The sequence below is a fragment of the Staurois parvus genome, unplaced genomic scaffold (assembly GCF_062004578.1).
Source record: "Staurois parvus isolate SC_StPar_1 unplaced genomic scaffold, SC_StPar_1.0 ptg000048l, whole genome shotgun sequence".
Lineage (NCBI taxonomy): Eukaryota > Metazoa > Chordata > Amphibia > Anura > Ranidae > Staurois > Staurois parvus.
The window spans coordinates 1,612,189-1,625,638 of NW_028317844.1; the positions used below are offsets into that span (position 1 = coordinate 1,612,189).

The 13,450-nt window shown below is 40.8% G+C and overlaps 1 protein-coding gene across 1 annotated transcript in view; it reads right to left on the minus strand.

Annotated features, from left to right (window-relative positions):
• SLC16A10 (solute carrier family 16 member 10) overlaps positions 1–13,450 on the minus strand; it is a 136,278-nt gene that overhangs the window by 32,925 nt on the left and 89,903 nt on the right. The window contains exon 2 of the mRNA XM_089664525.1: positions 6,890–7,034. Coding sequence (XP_089520651.1) covers positions 6,890–7,034 — 145 coding nt within the window. The remainder of the gene's footprint in view (positions 1–6,889; positions 7,035–13,450) is intronic.

Genomic DNA, 13,450 nt, shown 5'->3' on the forward strand with positions numbered 1-13,450 from the left:
ACTTAGGTATAGCGCTGCACCTTATATTTATACTTAACAACCAGTATTTATAAAAAATATTAGAGAAGGTATTGACACCAAGATTAAATAAAGTAATATTTTGAAATATCAAATCCGATCAAACTAGATTAATTTTTGGTCGCTCACTCCACTTCAATTACTATTATTATTGTACAGGAGTTTTATAGTACTAACATAAATAATAAATGCAGTGCTGCAAAAAAAACAAAACAAACCCAAATGACATAGACAACAATAGAGAGTTCAATAACTTTCTCACTAAACATATCAAAGTCCTTATAGATATTCAGATCAATTACAAGTCCCTTTAAAGAATCACTTCATAGGAAGGAAATTTTCCTCAGGTGATCCAAAATCTTTCCCTTCATGCGCTTGTGCTCAAACATCACTATAAGGCAATAAAAACAAAGCCGCCATTTAATGTAGCATTCATTTAACTCTTCAAGTAACAACAAAATGTTAAAAATGTACAGTTTAAAAAAACGCATAAATCTATAAAAGCTGCTGGCACTTACATCAAACACCACCACTCGACTAACCAGTCTGGCGGCACGACCTCTCGCTCTCTGTCAAGAGACCGAGAGGTCGTACCTCAACACTGGTTATCTGAGTGGCAGTAATTTATGTAAGTGCCAGCAGCTTTTTTATATTTAAATTGCTGTTGCATTTTTTGAGTAAGACAGTCACTACCTCTGGTGAGTTGACATCTTATCTAAATAGTCATGAAGGGAAGGATTTAGGATCAGCTGAGAAAAATTCCTTCCTTTGAAGTGATTCCTTGAAGGGCTTGTAATTGATCTAAATATCTATAAGGACTTTTAGTGAGAGAGTTATTGAACTTTCTAGATGGCTATCTGTCCCTACTTTTGTTTGTAGTGGCCATCAAACTGCTTGCTGAGCTAATTTGGTCAGACACAAGGGTGCAAGAATTGACTATCAATGGTCTGGAACAGAAAGTGCTAATGTACCTGTCACATCCCCAGACATTCCTTGGACAGACTGTTGTTGATATGAGAAACTGAAAATTTTTCAGGGTTTTGAGTGAACTTGGAAACATCCACTATATTTCCACTTGATCAGGAATTCATCCCTTGTGTCTCTAACTCCTGCTCACTGAACACTGTGGATAAATTTGGGTACTTAGGTATGTTGATACAAAGACTGCTACAAAATTACATTACTAGCAATCTTTATCCACTTATCCTGAGACTCAAAAGTTGTCTACAGAGCTGGTCCAAATTGCCCCTAAACCTGCTAGGCCAAATCAATATCTTTAAAAAGACGAACTATGACTTACCTGTAAATTCCATATCTTTGAATACAGTACAAGGCACATGCAAAGTATTAATAGACCCTTGGTTATAGGCTTGTACCTTCAGGTGACTGGACACTGGCAAAGCTTTAGACAACACGACCCCTGGATGCCCCCCCTTTAACCCCTACCCCACTCCATGTGTCTTCAGTTTTGTAGCAAGCTATGCAAAGTAACCAAGGAATGGAGGGGAGGGTGGCCAGTTTTCTGTACTGTACTCCAAGATATTGAATTTACTAGAAAGTCAACATTTCTCTTTTCTTAACTGAACTGTACAGGATGCAGACTGAGTATTCATAAACCCTGAGATGTTCCCAAGCTATAACTGTGAAGGATGGGCAACAACATGGCAACAGAACTGTCCCAACAGGCAACAGCAAGGGTCAACAGACCCAATATCAAAGTCCCGCTGCAAGAACCTTGCATTCGCAGAAGATTGGACTCCACCTTTTAAAACTTTGAAAAGGAATGAACAGAGGACCAGATGGCAGCCTTACAAAGCTGGACCACCTAAGCTTGGTGCCAAAATGCCCAGGAAACATGCAACGACCTGGTGGAGTTGGGGTGTAAAAACACAGGATGAGAATTGACCCTGAGTGTGTAAACTCTAGTGATCACAGATTTCTTATCCATAATTATCTTATCCATAATGGTGGATTTAGAAGCAGGGTGTCTTTTGTGAGGTCCAGAGGTCAGGACACACTGGGAATCTGTCTTCCTGATCGAAGCTATTGCTTCAATGTAGACACCTTTGGTTTTGACTATATCAAGGCAAGGAAGAGAAATCTCCTTTGGGTGCTCTGGAGCAGGGCATAACAATGGAAGAACAATGTCTTCATTTAGGTGGAAAACTGATACCACCCTACGAAGAAAGGCTAGCGCTACCTTGCCACTGTGAAGAATGTGGAATGGCTCTTTGCAAGAGAGAGCGCCAACTCAGATACCTGTCTGAAAAATGTGACCTAAAAAGGCCACTTTGCAGGTAATATCATCTAAGGTGACATCCCACATGGACAGTTACTGAAGGACAGAGAGAACAAAGTTGAGATCCCAATGAGGTATGGGGTGCTTGCAAGGGGGACTTGATGTGAGGTACACCTAAAATAAAGGTTTTGATATGGGAAAGCAAAGCTAAAGGCATTGTCTGATTGTACCGTGATTGAGTGTTCTAGCAGAGAGAGTTGGTCCAGTTTTGCAAAGCAAATTTTTTTTGGTCTGAGTTTCAAGATGTTGATGGGGATCCTAGCTACCAGTGACCATGTTCCCTGGATCATGAGAGACTGGAACACGCCTCCTCAGCCTGAAAGAATGGCATCTGTTAGGAAATTCCTTGCTTTTTTGAATAGGAACATGTACAGGACGAGAGAGGGGGCATGTTTGTTCCACATTGAAATTATGTTATACTGAAAACGTCTCTAAGTAAATTGGGTGAATGCTACAGCCTCAAAGGAGGCTACTATGAGGCTTGAGAATCTCATGAAGATTCTCACTGTTGGATGTCTTTTAACTCAGTTCTCAAGTGTGGACTCAGAGAGAGCATTTTCTTCTCTGAAAGAAAGACCTTTGCTTGGGATATCTCCAGAACCAGTATTCCAGAGGAAATGAAAGCTGGAGAACAGATTTTTGAAAACTGATCACCTAGACAAAAGTCTGGAGCATCTGAATTGTCCTGTGGATTTTTGCAGATAGCCAAAAAGGAGTTGAGTCCTTCAGGAGATGATCAACTTGATAATCTGAAACCCGGATGCCCTGAGTTCTAAGAAGGGCAAAAAGAGGTTCTAAGACTTTTGTAAATACTCTCAAAGCAGAGGTTAGGCTGAAAGGCAGTACAAAAAACTGGAAATGACTGCTACTGCAAATTGCAGAAAGCACTGATCAGGTGGATAAATGGGAATATGCAGATAAGAATCTTGCATGTCTATGGATGTCAGGTATTCTTGTCTTAGAGAGGCAATAACCAACCTTGTAGATTCCATACAACATTTTGGAATTTGAAGGTATTACTATTAAGGGAATTTAAGTCCAAAATAGAAAGGATACTCCCCTTTAGGCTCTTGTAATGATGACCTTATGGTGAAAAAGTGGGAGATTTTCCATGCATCCTCATTCAGGCAGGCCAAAAAAAGTCAATTGGGATGCAGAGGCTTCTTTACCTATCTTTACTGTAAATGTGTAAAAAATGTTAAACGTATTATGTACATACAGTATGTATATAACTGTTAATATACAGAACCATATGTGAAATGCACAGACTCACTTCAGATGTGGCAGAATCATATACTTAATGTTTATTGTTTAACTGTAAACATGAATACATTTCTCTTTAAAAAAAAAAATCGGCATATATTGACACAATAATCAATTTCATCAAAGTATTTAATGTACAATATAGCAATTAGACAATAAACACTTTGGTCAACTGTATGTAATGTACAATATAACATAAAGATTGCAGGGGTCAGAAGTACACTATATTGCCAAAAATATTGGGCCAGCCCTCCAAACCATTGGATTCAGGTGTTCCAATCACCTCCATGGCCACAGGTGTATTAAATTAAGCACCTAGGCATGCAGACTTCTTCTACAGCATTTGTGAAAGAATGGGTTGCCGGAACTCAGTGAATTCAAGTGTGGTACTGTGATAGGTTGCCACCTATGCAAAAAAGTCCATCTGTGAAATTTCCTTGCTACTAAATATTCCACATCCAACTGTTAATGGAATTATAACAAAGTTGAAGCAACTGGGAACAACAGCAACTCAGCCACAAAGTGGTAGTCCACGTAAAATGACAGAGCAGGGTTAGCGCATGCCGAAGCGCACAGTGCGTAGAAGTTGCCAAATGTCTGCAGAATCAATAGCTAAAAACCTCTAAACTTTGTGTGGCCTTCAGATTTTGTGGACATTTTAGACAGTTTCATGCTCCCAACTTTTTGGGAACAGTTTGGGGATGGCCCCTTCCTGTTCCAACATGACTGCGCACCAGTGCACAAAGCATGATCCATAAAGACATGGATGAGAGAGTTTGGGGTGGAGGAACTTGACCGGCCTGCACCTCAACCCAATAGAACACCTTTGGGATGAATTAGAGCGGAAACTGCGAGCCAGGCGGGCTCAACCGATGTCAGTGCCTATCCTCACAAATGCGCTTCTGGAAGAATGGTCAAACATTCCCATAGACACATTCTTAAACTTTGTGGACAGCCTTCCCAGAAGAGTTGAAGCTGTTATAGCTGCAAAGGGTGGGTCAACTCACTATTGAACCCTACGGACTATGCCATTAAAGTTCATGTGTGTGTAAAGGCAGGTGTCTCAATACTTTTGGCAATATAGTGTATGTAATGTACTGAGTGTATAGGTCAGGAGTATAAAATGTACAACATAGTGTATATATTGGAGGGATCAGGAGTAGGTAACACACCGAATGCAGAAGCTTGAAGTACATAATGCACAAACTGCAGGGGCCAGGAGAGTTTGACACACAGAGTGTAGGGGTGAGGGGTGCATAATGCACAGAGTACAGGTATCAGGAGTTCATAATGCACAAACTACAGGGGTCAGGAATGTATATTACACAGAGTGCTAGGCGTATATATTATACAGAGTGCAAGGGCCAGGAGTAGAAAATGCACAGGGGGCAGGAGTTTTTAACACGCAGATTGCAGGAGTCAGAAGTACATAATGCACAGAGTGCAGGGTTCAGGGGTAAATAATATGGTGTGCAATGTTCAGGAGTATATAACACAGAGTTCAGGGGCCAGTAGTGCAAATGCACAGCATGCAGGGGAGTGTAACGCACAGGGTTAGGTGTGCTTATCGCACAAAACACAGGAGATAGGAGTATGTAGTATACAGAATTCAGGGACCAGGAGCCCATAATGCACAAAGTGCAGGGGTCAGGAGTTTGTTTCACGCAGAGAGCAGGGGCAAGGAGTATGTAATGTACAGAGTGCAGGGGCCAGAAGTACATAATGCACATAGTTTAAGGGCCAGAAGTACATAATGCACAGAGTGCAGGGATCATGAGTTCATACCACAAACAATACAAAGGTCAGGGGTATACAATGCACAGAGTGGAGAGGTCAGGAGTATATAATGCAGAGTGCGAGGGTCAAAAGTACATAATGCACAGGGGTCAGGGGTTCGTATTGCACAAAGAGCAGTGCTAGAAGTATATACTGTACAGAATGCAGAGCCCGGAGTACATATAATGTACAGAGTTTTGGGGTCAGGAGTTCATAATGCACAGAGTGTAGGGGTTAAGAGTATATCATTTATAGTGTGCAGGGGTCAGGGGTATGTAATGTACAGGTCAGTGTGCACTACATAGAGTGCAAGGGTAAAATCTCCCATCTCCCCCTAGTACACATATCCTCCTCAGAACACATCTTTCCTTCCTTCCTGGGACACATCTCTCTCCCCCTCCCCCTTTGGAAATCTCTCCCCCTCCAACCTCTCAGTACACATTTCTCTCACCTTCAGTACACATCTCTGCCCCCTGTACACATCTCTGCCCAAAGTATACAGAATTCCCCCAGTACACAAATCTGCCCCTCAGTACATATCTCTCCTCCTTCAACCTCCTAGCATACTACATCTTTCCCCCCCTTAAGCCCCCAACTACAAATTTCTCCTCTCTCCTTCCACCGCCCACTCCATGCATATTTCTCCCCACTCAACTTCCTCTGTATGCATCTCTGCCCCCTCCAAGCCCCCATTACACAACTCTACCCCCCAAGTATACAACTCTACCCCTCTAACCCCCCACACACACACGCACACCCACATTATTCCATAATAGTATGGAAAGTAATCTGCATACCTGTAATAACCCATGATCTAAGTTTTCCAGGCCGTGACAGTTTAGAATAACAGGAAATCCATCCCTCAGCTGTATATTGTGACATATCAAAGACAAGGAGAAGTCTACTTTGACTCTGGGCTGGAATCCTGCCATGGTATCTGAGTTCTGTTTGCAATTTAAAAAAATTGCTGGAGGTTGCAGTGTTTTGGACCCAGGGCATCACAGAAGAGATGTGAGACACATGCCCTGGGTGCCTGGTACAAGCAATGCCATTGTGTTCAAGAGATTACTGAATTTGCATTGTGAGAATCAGTAAAGCACAACCATTGTGGAACATTATATAGTGGGAAACTGATGTTTCAGTGTATCAACACATATTGATGAAGTCATTATCATCAGGAAATTCATTTTTACAAGATTACACATTTAATTTAAATGGTAAAACCAGCAATACCATTGTTTTCAATATATTTTTTTATCTCCAGTGGCACATGATTTGAGCACAGAAGGGGCCAAAGCAACAACCTTTTTTTTCAATATCAAGGAAATAATACAATTTTATGTGGCCATCAAGGAAGTTGGGGGCTGCATGTTAGTTTGGCAGATGGCGCAGAACTTGCTTGGCTCCCGGTACAGGTTAGTGATAGGTGAAAAACAAAAATTAAATTTTCTTCCTGGCATCTGAACAATTATCAAGGTTCTGGAAGGAAGACATCTTAAACTCATCTTAGAAGATCACTTTTGATGAACTCACCCAACAAAAGAACTGGAAAGAAGACCAATTATACCAACAGCGGCTCCTACTACTGCTGTCTTCCGACACCCAAATATATCCGTAAACACACTGACCACAGGGGAGCAGAAGAAGATCATTCCCATTGACAATGAGTTCACCCATGCTATGGAAACAAAAAAAGACCATTATGAATATTTGTTTTAGAGGACACAAAAATAAACCAAAACAAATCTATAGTTTTTATATATTTATTTATGTCAGTACTAAAATAAGTATTGAAATATAAAAACATTCTGAATTCCAACAATTTAGATTTGCTTTGTTATAGGGATTGTTAAGAGCCTAACCTAAGCCTGTGCCTAAGTAATAGCATTCCCCCTTCCCCATTCCAACATGTTTTTTTTTTTTCAGTTTAGTGCAGTGTTTTAACAAAGCGGGGGGTCCTCACTAAATGAAAGGCCATTGCAATTTAAGTGGAAACATCTGCATTAAAACTGCAAGGTCTAAAATATCGCTATACTATTGCATAACATCCATTGCAAATCATGCTAAAAAACGTCGAAGTTGCCTATAAAATACAACAGTGATCATTTATGCCAAGTAAAAGAAAGAAAATCTACTGTTTTTATAGACCAATTAAATTCCATGTCATACTCCAAAGCCAGTTTATAGAGTAAAAAACAAAATTTGGTTGAGTGAAATAGCCACCAAAGATATTTATATGAGACCATGAAAAGAGTAACTTTAGACACTCCTAGATAGTCATGCTACTTCCTTTATTAAAAAAAAAGACAAAGGCACTGTTCAGTTAATGGTCATAAATTTTCAGATATCTTCTAAGGCCCACATTATTATTATCATTATTATACAAACTTTATATAGCGACAACAGTTTATGCAGTGCTCTATAATATAAAGGGGGACAGTCCAATTACAATACAGTTCAATACAGAAGGAATAGGAGAGCCCCGCTCATGGAGCTTACAATCCATATGCTAGTAATCTAAAAACTTAGGAAGTTGTTAGGCAAAAAGGAAGCTGTTAGGCAATATTCCAAAATTATAAAGATTATTGAAGGACTCATGGTAAACTCAGGAATAAAGCAATGAAGCTTTTATTACAAGGCATTCTAATTGGAAACCCATGGCTTTATCTGTGATCTCTACAGTTGAACAATGGTTAATGCATAAAAGAAGTTAAAAGTTGTCTTGGTAATTTTATGCACTGTGCTTATACCTTTAAACAGAAATTACACATTTCAGTCCTAGAGTTCATGAATAGATAAAAACCTAATCTGCATATTAAATCAAGACTACTGAAAGGGTTAATAGTTAACTAACCTTTGCTTTGTGTTTACTAACCAACATTTATACAGGCCATAGACAGGTCGTTTATCGGCCGAATTTTCATCCGCACAAAAAAATCGGCCGATAATCACGCCGTTATTGGGGCCAGCCCGTCGGCTGTTTTTTGCGGATCTCCTCATTTATTTTTATAGGTCATGCTGGAAAATCCGCAAAAAACGGTCATTTTTCGTGGACATGGGTGGCAGCATCGACAACGGGGCCGACCGATTTCTCGTTTATCGGCCGAAAATTCGGCCGATAAATGGCCCATCTATGGCCTGCCTTATTTTCATAAACAGAATGTTCTCTGAGGACTGGAATATTGTTATCTATAGGAGTCCTCGGCCATGAAGGTTTGCAGAACTTATAATTTTGTTTGCTATATTTCTATTACGCACCATATAGTGAGTTATTGTAACATCTATCATGTATTCTGATTTGTGCTTTATGGATACCACCAGAAGTATTTGGTGTTATCTCTGTATTTAAGCTCAAACAATAATAAAAGACTTTGAATTCTGCATTCCACACCTCAGTGCCTGAATTGCATTATTCCCAAAGTACTTTGTATCTGTCATGATTGGACGGAGGGTGCCAGCATGAAACTGAGTTGTCCCAACAACTACTGTATAATATAAAATATCATTCATCACATTCAAAAGTTATCTTTTCTCAGGGCTCATGTTTCTCGGGTCAATTTTAAAAAATTGTATAAGTAAAATATGTCACTGCAGATAAATGCTTTATATTTATATTCATATCTGCTGAGTTGGAACACTATTATGTTGCCCCTTTAATACCCATAGTTGCCAAAAGTTTCAAGGGGCACTTTTCTATTGAGTTGGTGTGCTTATCACGCACTGTTCTGTTACAGTATATACCCAATTATTGCATGTTTGTTTTAGCAATTGCTTGCTGCATTTAGCTTTCAGGAATAATTGGCATGTATGCTCTGTGCCTCTATATGCAACTTTATACAACTGAACACTGCTATATACAGTTCACTAATGCTAGATACGGCTCTGAGAGACCATATACTAATCTGCATTGTTATATATCCTAATAATTTTTTATTCAATGTTATGCTTCTATATATAGTTTTATTTTGTTATAACAAGGTCTGTGATTCAATATACTGCTCTGTACCCCTATACAGAGTTTTACTACTATATACAGGCACTGTTTCTCCCACTGATACCAATGATGGTGCACTATTCCTCCCACTGATACCAATGATGGGGCACTATTCCTCCCACTGATACCAATGATGGGGCACTATTCCTCCCACTGATACCAATGATGGTGCACTATTCCTCCCACTGATACCAATGATAGGCACTGTTCCTCCCACTGATACCAATGATGGGGCACTATTTATTCTACTGATACTAATGATGGCACACTATTCCTCCCACTAATACCAACAACAGGGCGCTACCCTCCCCCCCCAGCCACCTAATAAGATGCAATGTTTACACTCACTGCCCACAGTCTGGCCACAAAGTCTAAAGGACAGTAAACTGGCCCTTTGTTTAGAAAGTTGGGAGACTCCTATTATACAGTGTTGTGTATCTAAATTCAGCTGTGTGCTATGAACCTTATAGTGCTGAGCTCTGAAAAATAGTACATTTGGAATCTGTTGCATTTAAGGATAAATTCACTATGGCAATTCTGCATATCTTTTTTAAGCCATCAACCTGTAGGCTACAGTGTGAGGCTTAGAAACAAATGCTACATATGAGGAGTATGGTGTGGCTTGCCAGCAAAAAAAGATGACTATAGAACCAAAGCAGCTAGTGCAAACTAGGAGGATTTTGGCTGATCTGAGATTTGTACTAGGGGGCAAAGTCGAAATGGGGAGAGCAATAAGGAAAAAGTGGGGAATTTGGCAAAAAATGAAACTTTGTTATAGTCATTATTCTTAACTCCACTGTGAATGTTCCTCCCATTCACCTTCACAATCACAGAACAGTTTGGTAGACATATCCTGTACCTTAAAATATTCATAAAATGGATATCACGGGAGAGGCAAAGTGGACATATTGAGGAGAGGATATATAAGAAGCTGTAGCCAAAGCTTATATTTGCACCGGACAAAAAATCTTAGCATCAGGATTCAGATGTATGGCATAAAAATGGCAGTATGTCAGGAACGTGTAGTGCTCCTGCTCCATCAATGTTCCTGGTCGTATTCCAGCATCCTGATTCTGATTTTTGTTGTGATACATTCTCCCTGTCTGCTTATCCACCTGCAAGGTGATTGATGTAGCCAGTCTCTGTGTGGAGACCTGATTTAAGCCAGCCAGGCCTGCAGTTTCATGCTTGTGATAGTGCTGGTCACACATGCTCAAGCTCCCTGTTTGTCCTGCTCTGCTGTCTAGATTCTCTTATTCACAACTTCGGATCAAATATCGACTATTCTCTGAACTCTGCCTGCCTTTTGACTACGGAATCACTACGGATTTGTTCCTGACTATTCTGGACCTTGCCTTCCTTGTACCTGGACTCTCATTGACAGGATGGTTAATCCCTTCGCCAAGATGGAGGTTGAAGCCAAAATGGTTGAACCGCATCCATCTCTCATGCGCAAGTTTGCGACATTGCCTTCTTGTGACCAATCTGAAGATATGCCTGGTTTTTATGTAAGTCTCTCATATTCCAAGATATGAGACATAGGGGAAAAATGGATTTTAAAAGTGTTATCTAGCTTCTTACTCCTCTGGAATGTCTTTGAACTCAGGGGAAGGCTTGGGTTATCCTTTTACGAGGTGCCAGATTGCACAGTTGCTTAGACAGTCTGGCACCCAGCTCAGAGAGGTTTTATAGCTTGGAGCTCCCTGCTGTGCTCTGGCCAGCCTGTGACCCTTCCAACACACACCAACCACATGTCACTGTGGATCTCAGAGAGGGGGGATGAGAAAAGATATATTTGTACAAGATGATCCTTTGCCAAGATGGAGGTTGGAGCAAAATGGTTGAACCGTGTCCATCTCTGTGGGTACGATTGCTACAACCTCTACTCTAGATTAAGAGTCCGCCATCTTCAAAGGTTGCGCATGCACCTTTGAAAAATGTTTCTCATTTGGTAACAGAATTAACAATTTTCATGTAATTAGTATCCCTACAAAACAATTTGAGTGACCAAGACCACAGAAGATCGGAAATGAAAGAACAACCTGGAAGAAGAAAGGCGTAAAAAACAATGATTGTATAAAATGAAAAATGTTCTCAAAACATGAAAAAAAAAAAAATCATTATTTTTCAGCTGACCTTCTAATAATTATTTTATAGAGGGATTCTTAAAAGTATGTTAATCACTAAACCGCGCCAATTGATGCTTTTAAATATTCAATATTATATCCAATCAGCTGCCACTTTAAATACCATGTAAAATTTATTCCAAAAAATACCACTCCTAATATTGGTGATAATTAGCGGCGCATTATATATGTGTCACATTAATTCCTTTTGATGGGCTCTATGTCGCACCATTTCCTCAAATTGAACCTTTCCAAAACCGAGCTCCTGATTTTCCCCCCAGCCCGTGCCCCCCCCCTCACCCTCTCCATCACGACCAACAACTCCACCATCAGTCCCACCCCACAAGCCAAAGTCCTAGGTGTCACTCTAGACTCAAACCTGTCCTTCCAACCCCATGTCCAATCGTTGGCAAACTCATGCAGGCTCCACCTCCGCAACATCTCCAAAATACGTTCGTTCCTAACCCCAGACACTACTAAACAACTCGTTCACTCCCTTATTATCTCACGTCTGGACTACTGCAACTCCCTTCTCACCGGCCTACCTCATCGCAGACTATCCCCGCTTCAGTCTATCCTGAACTCAGCGGCCAGACTCATCCACCTTACCAACCGTTCCTCTTCTGCCACCCCCCTCTGTCATTCCCTCCCCTGGCTCCCGATTGCCCAATGCATTAAATTCAAACTACTAACACAGACATACAAAGCCATTCATAACACTGCCCCAAACTACCTCACCGACCTGATACCCAAATACCACCCAACCCGTAATCTTTGCTCCTCACAAGACCTCCTACTTTCTAGCTCCCTGGTCTCCACCTCCCACGCCCGACTGCAGGACTTCTCCAGGACTTCCCCCATCCTCTGGAACTCACTACCCCAATCCATCAGACTGTCACCTTCCCTCCTCACCTTTAGACGCACCCTGAAAACCCATCTCTTCAGGGAAGCCTACCCCGCCCTCACCTAACAGCCGATCTCCTCCACTCCTCCTACCACTCCATCCCCCACAGCCACTTCCTCCTGTACCACTATCCCCTCCCTCTTAGATTGTAAGCTTGAAAGAGCAGGGCCCTTGAATCCCTCGTGTTTTGTTTTGTTACTGTATTGTCTCTTGTTCTGTCCCCCACTATAATGTACAGCGCTGAGCAAACCTTTTAGTGCTATATAAATGCTGTATAATAATAATAATAATAATAATACTCTGCCTGTCTGGCAACCGCAAGTATCTGTTTGTTGTGCTTAGTTTGAGCCTGTCCCGGTGAGGTGGTCAGGCACTATAGCATTGTGTATAAGACCTGGGGGGAATCGAGTACTGGTAGGCCTGCTTGCCTTATGGGAAAGGGAGCTGCAATGGGTTATAAACACAGAAGCCAGCTATACTGCCTGAATACTTGCATTAGGGTGACACAGTAAGGCAGACACTGCAGGAGAGGAGACACTCAGTGGGTCGTGAGAAAGAAAACAACAGGACTGCTATGCTCACAGGTCTTCTGGAATAGCTTGGGTGGCAAAATTAAGCCATGCATGTGGACAAAGTGGGTGAGCTGTGAGAGATACTGTAGGAGGAAAACAGCTCAAATTGTGAGGAAAATGGCAAAAGGTATCTAGAAAGTGAGCTACAGGTCACTGTAGAACCTTTCTAGAGGCCTCATTGGACAGTGAAATCAATGATGGAATCTGGAAGCCAAACTACAGATCTTTTGCCATCAAGGACAATTTTATGGAAAATAATATTTTATTAAAATACATTTTTTTTTATTATTATCATTATATATAATAATCCTAACCCCCTTGTATTGAATTGTGTTTATACTGTAAAGTGCTGTGCTGTCCCTTTCCCCCTCAAAAAAATAAAAGTATATACTACTTCTGTATTATAAGCAGAAAGGAATTCTTGTAAAATGAATAGACCTCTAGTCAAAATATAACTAAGGGAAAACATTTTTTTTTGTTTTAGATAGTATGGAGAGG